The sequence below is a fragment of the Harmonia axyridis genome, chromosome 1, assembly GCF_914767665.1.
Source record: "Harmonia axyridis chromosome 1, icHarAxyr1.1, whole genome shotgun sequence".
Taxonomy (NCBI): Eukaryota; Metazoa; Arthropoda; class Insecta; order Coleoptera; family Coccinellidae; genus Harmonia; species Harmonia axyridis.
The window spans coordinates 32,864,852-32,885,887 of record NC_059501.1 but is presented as its reverse complement, the minus strand read 5'-3'; the positions used below and the strand labels follow the sequence as shown (position 1 = coordinate 32,885,887).

General features: G+C 35.4%; 2 protein-coding genes across 3 annotated transcripts in view; both read left to right on the top strand.

Annotated features, from left to right (window-relative positions):
- Nucleotides 1-21,036, top strand: part of LOC123685387 (ITG-like peptide) — an 85,915-nt gene that overhangs the window by 26,752 nt on the left and 38,127 nt on the right. For both annotated transcript variants that reach the window (XM_045625052.1, XM_045625046.1), the window contains exon 2: nt 20,646-20,793. In XM_045625052.1, coding sequence (XP_045481008.1) covers nt 20,656-20,793 — 138 coding nt within the window. In that variant the 5' untranslated portion in view covers nt 20,646-20,655. The remainder of the gene's footprint in view (nt 1-20,645; nt 20,794-21,036) is intronic.
- LOC123684919 lies at nt 66-13,194 on the top strand. The gene is made up of 6 exons (XM_045624475.1): nt 66-119; nt 597-757; nt 1,054-1,296; nt 8,004-8,131; nt 10,704-13,148; nt 13,190-13,194. Exons 1-6 carry the CDS (start codon nt 66-68, stop codon nt 13,192-13,194), a joined length of 3,036 nt encoding a protein of 1,011 aa, XP_045480431.1.

Below are 21,036 nucleotides of genomic sequence, written 5' to 3'. Positions count from 1 at the left end.
TAGTGAAGTTGATTGGATTATATTCCGAAAACAGATTAATGATTATAAAGTTTCTCCTTGCTACAATGGTTCTTCATTACCCTAAACTTTCTTACTCCCCAATAGAGACTAGAGGTTCGGTTAGAATAATAAATAATTTGGATTGAGTAATTTTGGTTCGACCAACGGTTCTCAACCTATTGGGCACAGATTCTGATCGAAAGTCTGACTGAGATTTTCACAAAACTTGGATCAAATCTTCAAATTTCTAGAAACTTTCAGTTTGGGATGAATGTCAGGTTCAGAAATGAACTGCAACTAAACACTCTTCCAGAAGCTCCGATCTTGAAGAATTTAGTAAAACTGGCTATATTTCTTGGCCATCTTAGAGTACCTACTGATATACTGGCAGTCTTTCGATTTGATCTAATAATAAAAATCTGAATATGCATATACAAAACGAATGAACAATTCATTCTGAACAGAACTGAATGACCAATCGACCGATCCATTCTTGATGATTTTCAAAAGTAACCTTTATTCGCCATTATAAGTGAGATGTTCACTTTACAGCATCATTCAAATTTCCTACTAATATTATTGTAAGTGCTTTCCAGTCACCGTTTGGAGCTCCTCGATATAGCTCCGAACCGTACCAGTCCGTATTCTTCGTCAAGCCCTTGGTTAAGGGCGTAATAGAACCTCATTCCCTCGCTATGACTGGAACACGCCATAACCAAATTGTTAAATTAAACGTAAACAAACCAGCATTCAAGAGGTGTTTCGTACCATAAGTGCTTTCCAATCACCTCCTGGAGCTCCTCGGTACAGCTTCGAACCGCGCCAGACCTCATTTTTACGCTTCCAGTAAACAGAGCGTCAAGCCCTCGTGTTACTTTTCCCTTTCCCCTGACGATCCCCCGAATTTTCGGGGCTTCAAGCACTGACAGCTGTGAAAGGGAAAGAAAACGTGCTTTCCAGTCAGGTGCGTGTTTCTTCGGGGCTCGGCGCACTAGAGCCTGCTATAATTGGAACACGCCAAATTGACTATCAAATTGAACTTAAACAAACCAGCGTCCAACAGCTGTCTGGTACTTCATGCAAAGTAATGGTCTTCTTTCTCTCTCACACTTGTCAGGACACGACGCCCTACAAATTCGGTGAGTACATCAGGGGAAAGGAGAAAATAACAAGAGGGCTTGACGCTCTGTTTACTGGAAGAGTAAAAATGCAGACTGGTACGGTTCAAAGCTGTACCGAGGAGCTTCAGGAGTTGACTGGAAAGCATTTATGGTACGAGACAGCTCCTGATCACTGGTTTGTTTACGTTTAATTCGACAGCTTGGTCATGGCGTGTTCCAGTCATAGCGAGGGCTTGAGGTTCTATTACGCCAAGCCACGGAATGACAAACACCTGACTGGAAAGCACATTCTATTAGAGTGACAATTGTCCCTGTGTTCTCTTTCTATCCTATTGTTGATAGTGAAATAGGCAGAGCCGACCAGAGGGCATTGGGAACCTAACCCTTCACCTGGCTGTCAGCAAACTTATGACAAGGTTCTTGGCTGTTTCAATGATACTCCTCAAATGCTCAATATGATGCGAAAACGCAACCAGCAACATTGAACAGCTTGGACTGAGCTGCCTTTGAGCATGACTCATTTATCGAGATACGAAATGCTTGTCTCAAACAGTTTAACGTTCATGGCTCATAGCCAATGAAAATGCGCACTAACGTATTTTTATGTATGCACCTTATAGCTTATAGCCTTTTTTGTTGAAATTTTTGATTCAAGCAATGTGCTTGTCGGTAAAATGGTCATACTCAAAGCGTACTTTCACAAACATCAATTTTGGAAGGAAGGTATTTCATTGGTAGCAGGTACTTTCACACAAACTGTATTTTTACCGGTCAAACAAAAAGTTGCTTTGTAAACGTAACACAAGATTATTGAATATTAATAATAATATTGAATAATGAATCATATACAGTAGATCATTAAGGAATGATGATTAGATAAATCTTCCAGTTGAAAAAATGTCTGATCCAATTCGTGTTACTATTGCTTCTGGAAATCGGTAGAGGACTTTTACCGAACTTCTGGTTTCCTCAACTTTTTGCTGTTTTCTCTGAATAAGATCTGTACCGTTGAAAAAATCTCTCATATAAAAATATATGAGGTTAAATGCAAAATTGAGAGTGCGAGAAGTCTGCTTTCAAACGAAATTTTTAATATGTCTGCATCGCTGGTAAGATTAGTATCTTTAAATGTCTCTGAAGTTTTATCTCAGAAAATGGGTCTTGCCTACACCAAGGAAATAAGGACATCATTATCAATATCAATAATTGTTTTCGCGGTAACTATAAGCACGTACTGCCAAAACTGCAACTTCATCTAGCAATAAAATGATATGGTCAGCCGTCTAAAATTGGTGTGAGTGGAAGCGTGTATTTAGTCATGTACGCCACTATTGCACGGTAATGCTGGCGATCCAGTGACAGTGCCAGCAGCTCACCAGCATTTTACCGGTACCGATCAGCGGTCGGCTTGTGTGAAAGGTCCCTATCCCACATGTAATCCACTATTGGAATTTAGACGTCCGGTAAAATATCAGCCGTCCAATATCGGTGAGTGTGTGAGAAACTACCCAAAGGCGCTTCTCTTCGAGCCGATGGTTGTTTGAAGACAAGTTTTTGTTGAAATCTATGCGTTGTTTCTGATTATTCCTCAGCTCGATTTGAGCGTTCGTGGTTATTATCAAAGGTTATACCAAATGTTTTTCAAATATTATCAATAATTTTTTCTTTTCCACAAAAATTTGTTTATTTGGCAAAAACATGAAAACAAACCGATTGATAAAATCACGAGTCCGTTGGGAGGAGTGTGATTTTTTTATATTCGGTTTGTTTGAATGTTTTTGCCCCAAATGAACAAGTTTGAGTGATGAAAATAAAAAATTATGTGATAAAATTTGAAGAACAAGTTGTATTTGAGAGGATTATTTTTTCAACAATTTGAATGTTCAATATTTTATTGGGTGATGTCACTGAATCGGTTTTTGATCATTTCTCAATAATGCACTTTGAGCTGTCAATAATGAACAATTCAAAGTAAAATTTAGGGATTATAATAGGCATTCACGGCTTGGCTTGATTTTCAAGCTACTTAGCTTGAGCTTGATTTGATTTCAAGTCAAGTTCAAGCAAGTTGTAGTTTTTCAATCTCAAGTCAAGTATTTATTGATCAAGTACTTAAATCATATCAAGCTACTCAATTTTTAGCAGTTTTATTGTGTAGTAGTTTCACATCAATAAAAAAAATCATGAAATGAAAAGGAACCTTGCAAAAAACACTTATATTCATCAAACTTATTGATGAAAGAACCAAAAATATCAACTTTTTTGAAATAGAAACATAAATTGAATCACTATAAATCATAACGAAATATAAAAAAATAAAGTTCATTAATATTGACAAACCTCCAGGCTTTTTTTAATTTCAATCCAGGATCTAAGACACATGAGGCATCTTATAGATTTGTCGCCTAACCTCTTGCGGGTTTTTGTATAACTGTAAGAGCAGCTCTGGAAAATTGTCTTTCGACAGAAGCTAAAAAATCCTTGGAAAAATATTTCTGAAACTACCAAAATCTACCAATAGATTTCATAGGAATGTGAGAAAACTACTAATAAAGTCACTTGGCATGGCCATTCATGTGATTATTCATACATATACGAACTAAATTACATCCTATTCCGATGTTGTTAAGAAACTAGATCGTACGAGACTATTCAAGGAACAAAATTTCAAAATAAATAAGCAAAAGATATTGGATATTCTCCCAATTCATGATGAACAAAATTAGATTTACACTTAATATGTGCTATAAATAGATATTGTAAATACTAGCCATGGTTATCAGCTGAGCATTCATGCTCCGCCCACCTACGAAATTGCTAGAATTCCGATTGGTCGTGATAAAGTCCACAGAACGTGACGGTCGACGGAGTGTCCGAGTTCGAGGAAACCGTACCTTCGCGTGGCCTACCTTGGATGCAGCATCTGCAGCCTCCCACTATGTTCTCTGTTGCAATTTCATTGAATAGTGTCTAGACCATCGAGACCAAAAATGCTGAGCAAGCTATTGATCACACTTAAAATCAGATAATATATTGGTATTATTGTTTCTAATACAGGGCCGGATTAAACTCTTTTCCGCCCCTAGGCCAAAAACAATTTGCCGCCCCTATGAGTAAAGAGAATTTTAAAAATTCAAATTTTTTAAATACGTGATTTTCGCAGAAGTTGATAAAGACAATTTTCTATCTGGAAATAAAACAATCTAATGTTTCAGAGTTATATTTCATAGTAAAAAATAGGTTTTCCACGTTCTCTTTGATGCGCTTAACCGCCGACAGTGCCGACTGCTGTTCGGTTTTAGGGCGGCTCCTTTGATTTTCAGATTACCGAGGGGTGTGAAAAATGCAACAATATTTCTATCTTCCATTCAAAAGAATTATACATCGGTAATGAAAAAATGTGCGAAATTTTCGAAGATGGCTATTTCTACATTTTCGTAGAGGAGTTAAAGAATTTTTTTTTATTCACCGAAAAATTTGCCGCCCCTAAAATTGTGCCGCCCCTAGGCCATGGCCTATGTTGGCCTAGGCGGTAATAGGGCACTGTTCTAATATCCTTCTGTGGGGAGAGGCTAAAAAGACGCCAATTTGAAATTTGCTGAGGTGAGAGGTAGATAATTTTCCGGTTCAGATGACAAGAAGAATACTTATCTTGAGTCATTTCTTTATACATATATCAGACAAATGATTCGTTTTAAATGATTATTCGTCGAATTTGCTTCTGCTTAAGAAAACTGTTCATGAATAGAGTTCAATATAAGAGGATCGTGTTGAGAAGCATACAAAATACAAATGAACGCCTTCATTCCTTAATTAATATGGAACCTGCATAATCATACTTGAAGAGGCCGAATAGGATTGACTCTAGCGCTCAGCGCAATTCTCCCAAGAGGAATTTGGGATTACTTCTGAAGACCTTAACACTCTCTTCACTAAATCCTTAATGAATTCTTCACTAAATTCTTGCCTTCAATTGGCTGATTAGAGCTAGCAAATTCTGGATTGTGTAAATACGTGTTCTGATTTTAAGATTAACCTATAGTTTTTGTGGTTTGGGAAAAATAATTTTTTTTTTCTTTAACGACTTTATTCTTCAATTAGATAAAACAAGGCAACATTTAGCTTGAAGCTACTCTTACATGTAACCTCAATTGGCTGTTTTTGTAAAAATGCAACGCTTGAATGTTTCAATCTGCTTCCAATTTTGATGATACCATGCTCATAATAGTCGAAAACATCCCTTTTAAAAAAATGTTCATTCATATCTGCAGGTAATAATTTGTCCCAAAAAAATTTTAAATGATTAATACTCCTTAAAAATTTAACGAACCTAAACAATAAATGAAGAATAGCCCTTTTAGCTGCAAAGCAGTCAAAAAATATTCAATTAAGTTCTCTGACTCAAATGTTATGATAATATTACATTTGTGGCTTTCATCTCTAAATCTACTTTGAACATCCTATAGCTTGGGAACTGATCACACTATTCCAATCATCTTTTCGTAATAAGGGCATGAAGGTTTACAAAAACAATACTAACATTTCAATTAACCGGTAACCATTGAGTACCTTGTTTAACCTAACAGACTTTTGTCAACGTTTCATCCTACATTTTGTTTGTTATCATTCAAAGATCGCAAAATCGAAAAAAGATCGCAATCGACTAAGCACTCGCGCTCGCATCTACAACGGACTTTCAATGTTTCTGGCGAGATGTAGAATCCATTAAAACTGTACGGCTATTTGAGACATTTTTTATAGTGCTCCTAGTATCTTCTACTCAAACATTACCATGAATGTTCGATATTTTAGTGAACTGTTTTTTTTTTATTATTACCAAAAGTTTTCTAAATCTGCCTTTGGTCCAAAGAAACCCCTTCAAGGTCCGATTGATCATGCACTTGGAACAGCAACACTAATGTTGCAGTTGCATGAATATTCATTGAAATTTAACGCAGCATTCAAATTTTGATCCTCAATCAAACAGAGAAGGTATCCGGTAGGCTTCTCCTACTATAGAATCAAAATTTTAATGACGGCATTAAATTTGCATTAAAATTACCGTCCTTCAACTGGGACTAGGTTCCTCAATTCCTTACTTTCATAACTAATGAAAAATCCTTATTAATTATACAATATACAACCGTAGAAAGGACAAACCCTTGTCTCATAAAGCGGATGAAAATTACCTATAAGCGGGCATATGAGGTATGAGTTATAGGGTCTTAATTTCTTATTTCAATATACTTTTGTTCTGTCTGCAGATTTTGCGTGAAATTCTAATTTCGGGAATGAAATGAAGTTAACCCGCCAAGTAGGTTGTGGTTGATTCCAATTTCAATAGCTGTGACGTCATTTCATGCTTAAGTGAATAGACTATAACATGTCTTGTGTGATATCATATTGCTACCTTTCATATTCACACTTCTAAAGACAATATATGAATCCCTCTCTATTCCATCCCTTTAGAGATGAATATAGATTTTTTGTAGATTCAAACTATAAAATTTTTATATCGAATAATATTGTGCATTAACCCTGATAATTTCAGTGTTGAAAATGTTTCGGTCCTCATAACTGGCCTCTTCTATAAAAATTAATTGCATCAATGGATGTTAGCTGAGCCAATTCCAATAAATTGACCATGTCATTGTAACGATTAACTTGTTTCCATCGATTATTTGTATCCGTGTCCCAGGTTATTATGATGCAATGTAATTCAATTAAATGGAAAGGTATTGCTCCTTCTACTTGATTTAATCGGTAAAGTTGATGACTTTATTGTTTATTCTCTTCATGGGTGGATACTCTTCTGTAACTGATGATGATTGGAGTCATATATTGATATATTATTGGATAATAATATATCAATATCAATATCTTGATATATTATAGGATAATAATATAACAATATCTGATGCCAGTCATCATCAGTTCTGTAATGAATAATATTAAAAAAGTGTGGTTTCAATAGAAGTAGAACTAAAAAAATTGCCTGGATTTCATAGATGTTATTTGGCTAGTCTTTCTCGAGTCAAGTTACGAGGTGCGTCCTCTCCCAGGGGTTTGATGTTTCATCCTGAGACACACCCTCTCACACCATCGTGAGAGGTGACCCTGTTGCATTGCAACGACCCCATTAAATTGGCTGGGGCTGAAGTAGTGTGGCGCGAACTACCATAGCGCCATCTGTGGGCAGACCGAGTCACTACACTTTAAAAACTTTGCATTTTTGTTTGTTCTAACACAAAAAGTCAATTTATCATTTTTCTGCTATGGCAACTAGGAGGCTGTAAATTTTCAATGCCCTACCTGTGGGGTGTCATTGGACTCAAATTTATTTGAATCATATATTAGGTTCTCTAATAGAATTGGTCGGTTCAACGTGAATCCGTGCACTCAGATATTGTTATTCTGATTCATTTCTTCATAGGAAACAGATTTTTTCGAATTGATATTTCATCTAATGCAGAATATGATTGAATGTTTATATAAAAGAGATTGTCCAGGTGATAATAATTCGGGGCGATAATAATTCAATTACGTCTCTCACTCTTCCTAATTTTTTGCTACTATGTCGAATATTGAACAAAACAAAACCTGCGTGTTGGATGTTTTATGACCATGATTCATAAACTGTAAGTATCTATGAAATCAAGTCCTAAATATTCGATAGACTCAAAAAAATAACAAAATAAGTTAGTCCATCGTCAATCATCCTCAATCAAAAATGTCAACGAGTTCATTCATACATCTTCTTCCAAAGATACAAAATTAAATTTGACACCATCTTTCATCGCTCTCTGCTTTCATATATTCCCTTTCACTCTATGGAAACATTTTCATCTTTTATGCTACCAGGTATGAATCAAATCTTCGCAGGACCCATATCAGAAGCTCCCTCATACTTATGGCACACATAAATGGAAGATGTCGCACATGTCTGATGGAGCATTACGTGCTATTCAACTCCTCAGCTGCTGACAAATTACGTGCTTCGAGCCTTCCAGGTTAGATCTGTAGAACTGTTCCACTTGAACAATTCCATCTGAGCAATTTATGCTGACAGTTTCGGGAAATACGCGAGACCTATCTCAGGGTTGAATATATCGAATTTCCACCCTTCTGAAAATAGATCGCGATATATCTCTTGGATATTTTACTTGGTCACGAAATTGTTCTTACACTTCCCTGTTGTAATGGCAGAAAATTATACTAAATGCTTTGTTCATTTCTGGTCCAGAATCCAGTCTAACGACAGAATCTCGGGAACTACTGCAAAGAAGTATAACAGTGTGAAGCTTCATGCGACATTTAATGTTGAACTGATACCAGAATTGGGGTGAATTGAAGAAGGTCATCATAAAAAATACCCAATATCCCTGTGACAACAGATTGGATTGTGTACAGATTTTGTATATGAATATTATTGCAATTTCAAACTTCATTCGAAATTTTGTGTAGATCAGAACTGCCTATCGAAAATTCAGGTAGAATATTAAAAAAATAAACAGATATTTCATTGTCAGTGTTATTTTGGATACAAACTATTCGCAATTTCGCGAATGAATATAACAATACCTACAGTAAACCTTCGTTAAGATGCTTTCCCGCATAATACGATCTTTCTCGTAAAATTTTCCTATGCTAATACAGTGAAATACTCGGTAGGACACTCTTTCTGTTGGATAAGACGCTCATTTTTCATCGATGATAGGCTGTGAAAACAATTTCAAAAGTTGATCACATACGACCGTGTGGACAGTAGGAGAAAAGAAAATGACTCCGAAGAAGAGGACGCACCATCTACAGTTTCTACTTTCTTGAATTACGTGGGCAATCTCAGAAAAGCTATTACCACCCTGGAAAATGCAGGCTTACATTGTCTGAATTGACAACTTCCTCTCCACAAACTGACAAACAAAAGTACCCTCGACAGGTTTCACTCTACTCAGAGAGTAAGCAGTATACACATACATATTATTCATGTGTTTATTCATCACATTCCAGAACTAATTTTATGCATTTCAATAAATTTCACATTCAAATTTCGCAATCATTTTTTTTTTAAGCATTTTGAGTTTTTTTTTACTTTCCCGTGTAAGACCCTTTTTCTGCTGAGGATGTCTTTTGAAGAGCATCTTAACGAAGTATTGCTGTTCACAATTTCAAGTTTTTTCCAAAATTTCATATCAAAAAATTTGAAAGCAGAGTATCGAAACAATGCCCAATAATTCCATAACTACGGATCGGATTAGGTTGAAATTAAATTTACTTTTTATATGTATAAAATGTAAAATTATCACTAGAATATTTCATACCAAATGACAACAGGAGAACAACAATTACATCACATCAAATCACATCTCAAGTATTATATTCAAACAGTTCTGTAGTTTTCAATAGACGATTGAATGAACGAACAGATTCAGTACTTTTCTCGAATTTTTCTCTTACTTCTGTAATTTCGGAGACTTTATCATTAGATATCTTATGTGGACCACCCCTTGTAACAGTATCAATCGCTTTTTTCGTCCTCAACTGCTCTTTAATAATAAATAAAAATAAATAAACAAATAAACTATCAAGATGTTGGAGAGTGCGGATGTATGTAAGAAGTGCTCTGATAATTTTGTGGTTAATACCAAATTAGTAAAGTGTTCATTATGTGCGATGAAACTACATGTAGTGTGTGCATCTCTAAAGGATGCATGGTTGAGAATTTTCTCGGAAAATAAAAATGTAAAATGGTTTTGCGATTCATGTTGTGAAAAACTGAAAACATTGGATAAATCGTCTGTAATTCCACATGATGATAATGAAATACTTAAAAAGGAGATAATATGTTTAAACCGTGAAAAAGTATTAATGCAAAAGTCCAGAAATGATTTGGATTATACAATTAATTTGCAGAAATTGATAATAAATAAAAATGAAATACCGACACAACAAAAACAGATTTGTTTTCCGACTGCAACAACTTATAATACGGAAAAACAACCTATCAGTTCTACATCTGGGTCCAAGAACGTATCTAATCTGCAATTAATTAGCGAAGCATTTGTGTTAAACTCGAAGATAGGTAACGAAGGTGGCTATGTGAGGAATACCAGAAGTTCTAAAAATGTGGGAGCAACTATGAATAAAACTAATAAGGGTCAAGATAGTTCAAATGTCAAAACTGTAATCAATGAGGTTGACCATAGCCATGCTGAACAGCCATATTCTGACAAAAAGACAAATGAATGGAAAGTAGTACCTGGGAAACGAAAAGTCAAAACAGCAACAGTGTGTACTGGAATCAATGCCCCTGAACAAGATAACATTAAGGGTGCACCAAAAAAGCGGTGGATATATCTTGGAAGAATTGAAGGTGATATTTCAGAGGCAGCAGTTAAAAAGTATATGAGTAATTTAAAGACATCAGAAAATATTATAGTTAAGAAATTGAACACTGTAGGATCCAATTCTGCGTTCAGTATAGGCACTCCTAATGACGATACTCATAAATTGTTAAATAATAAAGATTTTTGGCCTAGTGGTGCAATTATAGGAGCTTTTAATTTTCAGAATTTTTTTCAGAAGGGGGGGAGAAGGGACAGCGTAGTCTAAGGCTGAGGCTTCTTCATATAAATGTCCAATGTCTTCGTAATAAGATTGAACAAATAGAGGCTTTATGTTTAGATCACGATATTGTTTTGTTCAGTGAACATTGGATGTGTGTGAGGGAGCTGGAGCAAGTAAAGTTGCATGATTTTACAGTTCTTTCTTCCTATTCTCGTAGGCATCGTGGTCATGGTGGTGTGGCGGCCGCACTTAGAAATTTTCATATTGATAAATTTGTACCCAGAAATGATATAAACTTAAAATCAGTTGAAGTGGAAAGTGAGGTTTGTGCAATCCAGTCCACTCAATTGAAGACCTTGATTATAGCTGTTTATCGATCTCCACTGGGTAACTTCAATGTTTTTCTGGATGTAATTGCAAGTATTCTAGAATTAATAAATTGTTGTGACTTTCATGTTTTCGTCCTGGGGGATTTTAACATTAATTTTCTCAGAGATAGCACTAATAAATCTGCGATCGTGGATCTTTTCTCTTCATATGGTCTCCATGGTATTGTGTCGTCTGCTACTAGAGGAAGTGCATGTTTGGATAACATTTTCACAAATGTTGATGATTGTAGGGGTTGCGTGATTGATCTGGGTTTCTCTGATCATTTGGGCATAGAGACTGAATTTGTTTGTGATGTAGGAACACGAGGAGTTGGTGAAGTGACTGTGTGTAGACCACTTACTAGGGTGGGAATGGATACTCTCAAATATCTGGTTAGGGATATTTGTTGGGATTTTATATGGGATACTAATATTGGTACAGAGAGCAAGTTTGATATGTTTGTGACATTTATAAAGAATTGTGTGGATTTATCATTTCCCCCAAAAACATATAAGCATTCTGTTAACTCCTTGCCTATTTCTTGGTTCAGTAATGATCTGAAAAATATGCGCGAGAGATTAATTTTTTATAGAGATCTTGTTGAAGTTTATAAGACACCCAATGCGAAGAAAATAGTAAGTGACTATCAAAAATTATATCGACGTGAAATTAAGATTGCAAAAAAGCAATATAATGACAACTATATCCGGAAACACAATTATAATCCAAGATCAGTATGGAACGTTATCAAAAGTAGTACCAATCTGTTGAAGAAAAAAATAACAAGTAAAAATAATATCACTGCTAATAGATTCAACCAATTTTTCGTTGATTCACCCAAAGAGATCATCATGAATATACCACCATCTAGAAGGACATCGGCGGAATTTATGAATAACTACGGTAGTTCGATAGGGTCCAGATTACATGATATTCGATTTAAGTTCTCTCTTGTATCTGAGGCTTCTGTTAGAGATATCATTATGAAACTAAATAATAAGAGTAGTCGAGACTATTATGGATTCAATATCAAAATACTCAAGAGTCTAGTAAATGAATTAATTGGTCCACTCACCAAATTGATGAATCTATGCTTAAAAGATAACATCTTCCCGAAAATACTTAAGGTAGCAAGAGTTGTTCCTGTTCATAAAAAAGGTTCAGTGCAATTGGTCAACAACTATAGACCAATATCGATTATACCATTGTTCTCAAAGGTCTTGGAAAGGGTTATGCAGCTACAGTTAACCTCCTATTTTGAGAGCAACTGCCTCTTTAATAGCTCCCAATTCGGATTCAGAAGCGGCCTCTCTACAACAGCTGCCATCACAGAGCTTATGAAAATTATTAATGAAGGATATAGTGATGGTTTATACGTGGGTGGACTTTTCTGTGACTTGGGCAAGGCTTTTGATTGCGTGTCTAGAGAGCATCTTCTTTATAAGTTAAAGAGGTATCAGTTCGATCAGGGTGCAATTGAACTTTTGGGCTCCTATTTGTCTGATAGGGTGCAGTGTGTTGATGTCGGGGGAGATCTGTCTGACTTGTCAAGTGTTGATTGCGGTGTGCCACAGGGATCGGTTCTCGGACCGCTTCTCTTCCTCATCTACGTCAACGATCTTGTGAGCTGCGACCCTGATGCGGACTTTGTTCTTTTTGCTGATGACACAACTGTGCTCAAAAAGGCTCAGTCTAGGGAGCTTATAGTTCACATTTTGGGAGAGTTGTCCTCCGTTGTTTCAGAATGGTTCAATAGCAACCAGCTCAGCTTGAATGAAACGAAGACAGAGTATATGTATTTTTCAATGAGAGATCTAGGAGGGATGAATTCACTTGAACCAATCAAATTTTTAGGTGTACATATGGAGGGTAATTTGTCTTGGAATGCTCACATCGATAAAGTCTGTAGTTCAATTACTTCAGGTGTTTTTGCATTGCGGTCATTAACTGATGTTGTGTCGGATTCTGTGTTATTGTCTGTGTATCGTGGATTCATAGAATCTAGGATAACATATGGTATTTTGTGCTGGGGTCATGATGCTGGTGTGAAACGACTCTTTGGATTGCAAAGAAAGGCTATCAGAGTTTTGGGTAGACTTAATTACAGAGATGAATGCAAACATGTCTTTCAGGATAAAAAAATACTTACTGTCCCGTGTCTGTTCATTTTTCAGTGTTTGTTGTTTGTAAAGTCGTATGAGGAGGAATATAGAACACACCAGGATATTCATGAATATAACACACGAAAAAGAGATCTAATTTATCCTGATTTCCACAGAATCAATAAGGTAAAGTGCGGTGTAACTTACTATGGGCCTAAGCTCTTCAACAGCCTGCCACCCACTGTGAGGGCGATGCCTACTAAACAATTCAAACTTTGTTTGAAAAAATACTTGTTGAATAAATGTTTTTTCTCATTGAATGAATACTATTTGAATAATTTTCAGGATTTTTCATGAGTATATATTTTCTTTTTGTATTTGACGTATGTAAACATTGTGAAATGTAATAGCATGAATAAATATTATTATTATTATTATTATTATTTAACTGGAATGAGATCATCGGATACGGTCAGTGAAATATCTTCCAACCCATTATTGAATGCCACTACGATTACGTTTCTTATCTTAATTTTATAGACGATAATCTAACCCGATTTTCTTAATCATCTAACTTCGTTCCGCATCTTTTTCAATGGTCTCATATCCTGCATACCTTCCAAAGCCACATTTATATAATTGAATGGTAGCAAAAAATGTGCCATTAACCAAACTGTATCCAGTTTTATTGATAGATTAACCTTCCAACACTGGGCTCTCAAAGGAAAACCTGAAAGTTCGGTATTAAAATGGTAAAGATACTATTAACTGGGTCACCGGTGAACTCTAAATTATGAATTTATCGATAATATTTTTCAGTTCAATCGAGAATCCATACCCGGATATTTTCAATCAGAAGAGTGGGAGATATAATTGTTAGCGTTTTTCGGTTTATAATTCACGTTGAAAACTTCTCCCTGGTACTTTATCTGAAATTTATTATCTGAAAACACCTTCTTTTGGAATCCTTTCAGCTTGTTAAATGTGGAATTTTCATACCCATTATTGTGAAGTACATGAGAAGGAACTTTATAAAACCTCTAAAATTCTAAGAAAAAATGTTCATGTCATGTTTTCCAGCGGTGAGTCTACAGTAAGACACAAAACTTTTTCCTTCCAATTATTTTGTTCCTCCTGTCATGAAATGCACTTAAATTCTATTCTGTCTATGCGGCCAACAATAAACCTGGCTGCATATTACCATGAAGCCAAATGCCAGATAGTGCACTTGAGCAGTGGACAACTCGGACAGTTTGTTCGCATATTGGAGGAGTAGTTTCGGTATTCTTTCTATTGAGGTACAGAATGGTGCATCAGTCGTTTCAGGTTTATGACCAGAACTAGATTTCATATCTGGATGGAAACTGGATAGGAGTTTAGTTGTTTTGAATCAATTTGTTTACTTGCGTTCTTGTGTTAAAATGTTGGAATACCTCAGCAAAGAGAAGAATAATTCAAGAACGAGACAGAAACATTGGTTCAGAAATCCGAATGGAAATTTCAACAATTTATATCGCAGAACTGTAAGAAACATTTGATACAGTATAATCGTAGAAATTCAGATACAAGGTGTAACATGAGTGGTTGGCCATAGCCTAGTAGTGAATTTAGGTCATCCAGGACTTTCAGAAAAGATGCTTGTTATGTATCTTGAGACTTTAAGTTTCGGAGATACAGGGTGAATCATCAAAATGGACCTAAATTTCTGGTATCGATAACTTGAAAATCAGTAGTCCGATTTTATTTAAATTTTGAGGGTTGTTCACGTCATACAACAATTCAAAGCGTATCGAGTAATTTTAATGGTTTCAGGGCAGTACCCAGATTATTGATTCGACTTCGAAATCTATATTTTTCACACGTTCTAGAGAAATGGCGTGATTGCCATGAAAAAATACATAATTCAGTCTAATGAATTCAATTTCACTTCGAATGGCACACTTCTTTCGAAAGAGTAGCAAACGAAAGCATTCATGTTTTATGTACAACTTTTTTAAAGTACGGTCCTGTTTTTATTTGTTTCTTTCGTGATAATACTTGATGTTATCAGCTTAGAGTTTGGATTTTTTAGCTTTCTATTCAACTTTTTTTTCATTCTAAAACCCTCAGCACCTACATGCTGCGTGAAATATCAATAAAAAAAAAGTATGCGTAAGTCATTTTTTTTCTCAAATGATAATGTATTCTTCCATATACATGTAGGATCCAGTTATTATTCCCTGTAACGAATTGAGATGGTCAACCACATGCTTGGAGACCTATTAGTTTCTTCAAGTGCCAAGGGCATGACAAATTCAATGAATTTACAGGGAACGAATTGTTATTGTACATAATGTAAAAAGGATGTGTAATTCTTCGGGGTGTCGAAGAATGTGTCATGTTGGTTGTAAAACTTAAGAGATTTACTGGGGTTGGAAAACAAGACGGTTGTACCAGATGTGTTACATATGTTTCTCAGGTTTTAGTCCTTCTTGAATATTCGATTTCCAGGAATCCGCGAAGATCTTTGGGGGCGGTACGGCAAAAGCCCTTATTGGACTAGGAGATGGTACTTTCCCCTAAGGGTGTGGCCAAAACGAAAAGAAGGGAGGTCGATGTTCGAGACACGGTTGTTCCAATTGGCAGAGAGTTCAAATCAAACCGAAGACGGGTACAGACGGTACAGTTTAACTTAAGTCGAAAACGAGTCAAGTTCGGGCGATCAACTTAAGACGTAAGACGAAAAGACGTTTCGCGGACTAAATTAAGACGAGTCGCGAACAAGTTAAAGACGAGACGACCGAAAACTTGAAGTACGACGAAGACGTGATAATCCAAGACGTTTCGAGTAATCGACAAACGAGTTAAAGACGAAATTGAGTACCGTAGTGAGAAACTTGTAATTAAGACGTAATTAAGATCTTCTCAATAACAAGTTTGTACTGTATAATTGTGGCTTTGTAGATGTAAATAATTCAAAAGAGTTTAATTATTACAAATCCAACAAAGTCACGGAGAAAAAGACGAAAGGCCAGGTAATCGAATCATACCTCTAGACGATCGATTAACCAAGCCTGCATACATATGATAAAATCGTTTTCCATAAGTTATACACATATCGAAAAAGAATCTAGGGATTTTGGTACCAAGTCATACAAGCCTCAAAAGGAACTTTTATATCGTTCTAACTGTACTTCTAACGTAGTGTTCAGTTCATTTGCTTCGTTCAAATACGCCTTTTGTTCGGGAAACATGTGAAAAATACAATGAAAAAAATTGACGAACGCGATAGATGGCAAACATTAATCCTATAAGTACTCAGTATTTAGATTTAACTCAGTCAAAAGTGTTCTTCAATAGTGGTTGCATTGAAAATATTGTGTTTCATGATGAAACAACGACATTTGTCTTTAGACGAGATGAATCGAGCAGTAGGCCTTCTTCAGTAGGCTGACTTGAGACAAATCAAAGTAGATGACCGGATTAGTGTTCCCAAAAGTGTTATAAGGTTTATGGAGGCGTTTCAAGGGAACTGGAAGTCCGGCTGAACAACACCTAGGGCGTGGACGGCAAGTCAGGACAAATTTTTATTGCTAAGTGTATGGAATTGCAGCGAATACATAACATAACCATTGGCCGAGAGACTGTGAGAAATCGTCTCCAAGAAGCCAATCTTCATAGTCGGCGGCTGCCAGATTAGACTGCTGCGAAAATTATCTGAATTAGAATGCAGATGAATAGGCAACAATTTTCTTCACTGGTGATTCCAGATTTGGATTTCATCTAAATTCTCGCAGATACGAGTATGAAGATGATCAAGGAATGTGGAACATTTAAAAAATGTTCAGAAAGTTGACGCATGCAGAGGCGGTACAATATTGGTATAGGGAGGAATAATTATAGTCGGCAGAACCTACCTCATTTTTCCAAATGGGTCAGCAGTTTGTGGACGATATTTTTCAACGCATTGTGACTCAGCTGGTGCTGTTAGTGCAAACTTTCGCCTAATAATGGTCGTGTCCATACCGCTGCCTTTATGACGAACTGGTAAGAAAACGAGGGAATTGAAGTATTGCCATGGCTCGCACAATCCCCCGACCTCAATCCGATTGAGCATGTATATATATAAACGTAGAATTACGCCCCTAATGGACAATATCCAAAGTGTTTTTCAATTACGAGAGCTTTTAACCACAGAATGGTTATGGTGACCTCAACCGGACATTGACAACGTCATTTTGACCATGAACAATAGGTGTAGAGCTGTGCTAAACCCACATGGGTGACATACTCTTTATCAGTAATTTTTTTGCATATATTATCATTTTTTGTATATCTCGAAAAATTCCTTCATTCTTTTTTTTTATTATTGTGTTCGTTTCAATTTATGATATATTAAAGATTTACTCAATAGATACACAATAAATCACTAATACACAATAGTTTTCACTAAATTTACTGAGAAAAATTAAGAACGCCAATTCCTAAAAAGAACCCTAGGCTTTTCCAATGTGTGTATTTGTGGTATTTTCCAAATATCTGTCAAGGTCGTTTTGTAGCAATTAAAAATTTGCGTAGCCTTACAACACGCTATCGTTTCATAATCGGTTGAAAAATCTAACTCCAACTCGTTGTCAAATAATAGCATCTGCGAATCGGTGAAGTGGGTTCGTTACCCCAAAATAACCACATTCCGTTGGAAAAAACACCATGTCGTCCTATGTTCGCTCTCGTAAAGATGTGGACGTAGATAATAAAAATAAACACTTAATAACTATATTCAGTTCCGATCGATCGTGTAATACGACTGCGAATGTTTGACGTAACACAAGAATGATTGTTGGCGAGGGGAAATGGGAAAATGTTTTGCTATCTCAGGAAATCATTATTTTCCATTTAGAAGGGAATTTCTTCGATTCCCTAGAGTTTCCAGAAGTGTAAAGGGGAGCGGGACAAAGTTCCTTCCGGAAAAAATGTGTGCACCTGTTTCCACCGGCTGAAATAGAACTGTTAGAATGGAAAGCGGAAACTGTAACTCGATTCAAGGGTTCATTCGTCAACTTCAGTATGAAAGCGCTTGGACTTGTTTTGCAGCGTTTCCTCTAAGAATTGAAAACTTTTGTTTCGCTCCTGGATTTCTTGAAGTAATCTTGAACAAACTTTTACTTGGCAACAGTCTATATTTTAATTACTTTCGAGCCCGATCCCATAATTTTCACTTAATTGAACCTCGTACAGAGCAAAGTTGAAATTCCTTCATCATAGAAATACGAGTAGAAATCCCAAAGGCGGAAAACCTAGCAATTTCGCTTGATGGCTTATTATATATATTATCATCCAACAAAATATCTCAGAACAGCTCAGAATATGTCAAATCATTTTTTCATCCTCCGAAAAAAATTATTTCCAAATCTAATAAGGCAAGACCATAATTGAAAATTTATCATGACCGTTAAATACTTTTGATAGAGAATTTTGTGCTCCTCCATATAAATGCTAGAAACTCAAAATACAACAGTTCCAATGTATTATTAATAAAGTATTAATGAGCCTACTTCATGAAGGATATTAAATTTAACTATCAAAAAATTGACAACTTTGTGTCTATTCCTTCACAAAAATATATCTTTATAATATAATTGGTTTATTTTTGTCTTGTAATATAATTCCAATTCTTCTTCTTCTTCAGGTGCCAATTCCAATTCTAAAAATGACAAAATTTATTACCAACCAGAAAAAAATTCAAAATAACTAAAACTGTACAAATTGAGTAAACTGTTAACAAATCGAATAACTAAATTTACATAAAGACAGACGTACTTTTCGGGATTTTTGTAGGCACTGATGAGGAGAAAAAAAAATGTTATTATTAAATACAAAAATTCCGAAACGTACGTCTGTCTTTATGTATTTCTGCGTAGATAAAACATATTAATAATAATAACGTTTATTCTATATGAAACCCTTATCTAGAAAACTTGATTTCATTGTATCCCTATCGCTACCATCCTATATAGCAATGCACCCTGTATTCGATTTAATATCAATGTAGAAGGATATGTTATTGGTCCCTCTTTTAAAAGAATAGAAGATACTCGAGGTAGAATTACTTGAGAAAATTACGTCACACAGTATGATCAAGTTCAAGTTGTTGGTGGTATTGGTTCTTAGAGATTCAGCTTTTTCCTTTTCAAGAACACATTGCAGAATTCATTTGGATAGAAAGAATTGCTATTTTATAAAATATCTGTGTAGCATTTATGCAGGATTAAATAGAAAATTTGATTTCAATTCAATAAAAAATTTGGGTTTGTAGGCATCGATAGAATTCTCAATATTTTACAGCTATATGATTAATCCTTACATTTTCGACAAAAAAACCTAAGAAAACTATGATAAAAAATTCTTCTGAAGTTTGTATGGGGTTAAGTTTTGAGATACGATAGTAAGTCAACAAGATTTCTCGTATAATCTTGTTTACTACAGAAATAATTTCACATACCTCGATTATGTCCAAACGAGAAAGGTCAAATGAAAAAACTGGGTTTACTCTAAATATAGTTTGGTCTGGGCACGCATTTTGATAAGGAAGTATATAATTATTTGCATGCTTTACAAAACTCTACGTGATAATTTCTAGTTTCTATTAACTATGTTATTTGATATTCAATGCATTCATTCAATTTGTTGAAGTCGAATTAAAAGTAAATTATCCAATAATATGGTTCTCAATTTACTCTAGATTTTCTTGCCTTCTAGTATGCATCGAGCGTATAAAAATGTCCTAGAAAGATGCGATTAGTAATTTTTCCATGTTCTGTCCTCTTCCGAATTGGCTCGAATAAATTTACTGACCAGCGTTTAATTAATCATTGATTCGATCGATTGTCACAATTATAGACAGTTATCACCATATTGCGTGATTCATGAACCCTTAACAATTAGAATCAATATGTAGTTGGTAGATGAATGAAAAAAATTCAACAATAACGCTTCCAATCAGTCAGATGAAGCTTCATAAACCTCATTCGTGCTGAAAATATCGACTTTTATCAAAAGTCGTTTCACAAGTGATTTAATCGCTTTTTTATGAACGATCATTACAATGTGAATTAAAATTCCCTTTTTCATTCAAACGAAAATTATCAGAACGTAAAACATCAGCACCAGAAAGAATGAAAAATTCAATTGAATCCCATGCAAACTCTGTACCTTAAGGATTTCCCCAATCCATCAGAATAATTTTCTCTTGACCTGCGACGATTTCATGGAGAATTGAGACAGCATGAACATTTTAACTTTTCATACTGTATATTTTCTTCATAGCGGTCCAATTTTAATTGATAATGTTTCATTATTGATATTGCTTTCAACGTATACATATATCTGAGAAAAAAATTTATACCTTCAGATATTGAAAACTGGAAGGAATTTTTCGATCATATTTTTTGTATTTATCGTATAATATTTTTGAGATGGTTTTTAATAATTTCATTTTTTATTTCAGGTTCAAAAGAATGAAATCCTTAATAACCCTACTGGCATTATGTCTAGTAGGGCAGCAAACAGCATATGCTTGGGGAGGTTTATTCAATAGGTTCTCTCCTGAAATGTTAGCAAACATGGGATATGGTGGACATGGAGGGTACATGCAGGTTCGTAGATAACAAATCTTGGAAGAATTTTCCATCATTACTCAATTTCATGATATATCTTGGATTGTTTGACTGTCCATAAGGCAGAAACATATCTACTTAGTCGACGCAGAGCAGACCGACGTTACGCACGAAAATCTGGAGCACTGGCTTCACTATAAGCGAACATACTAGCACGACTTGACTCTAGTTGACGGCGACCAACGGCTATCTATCTGAACGATCCAGATTTTATTCGATTCG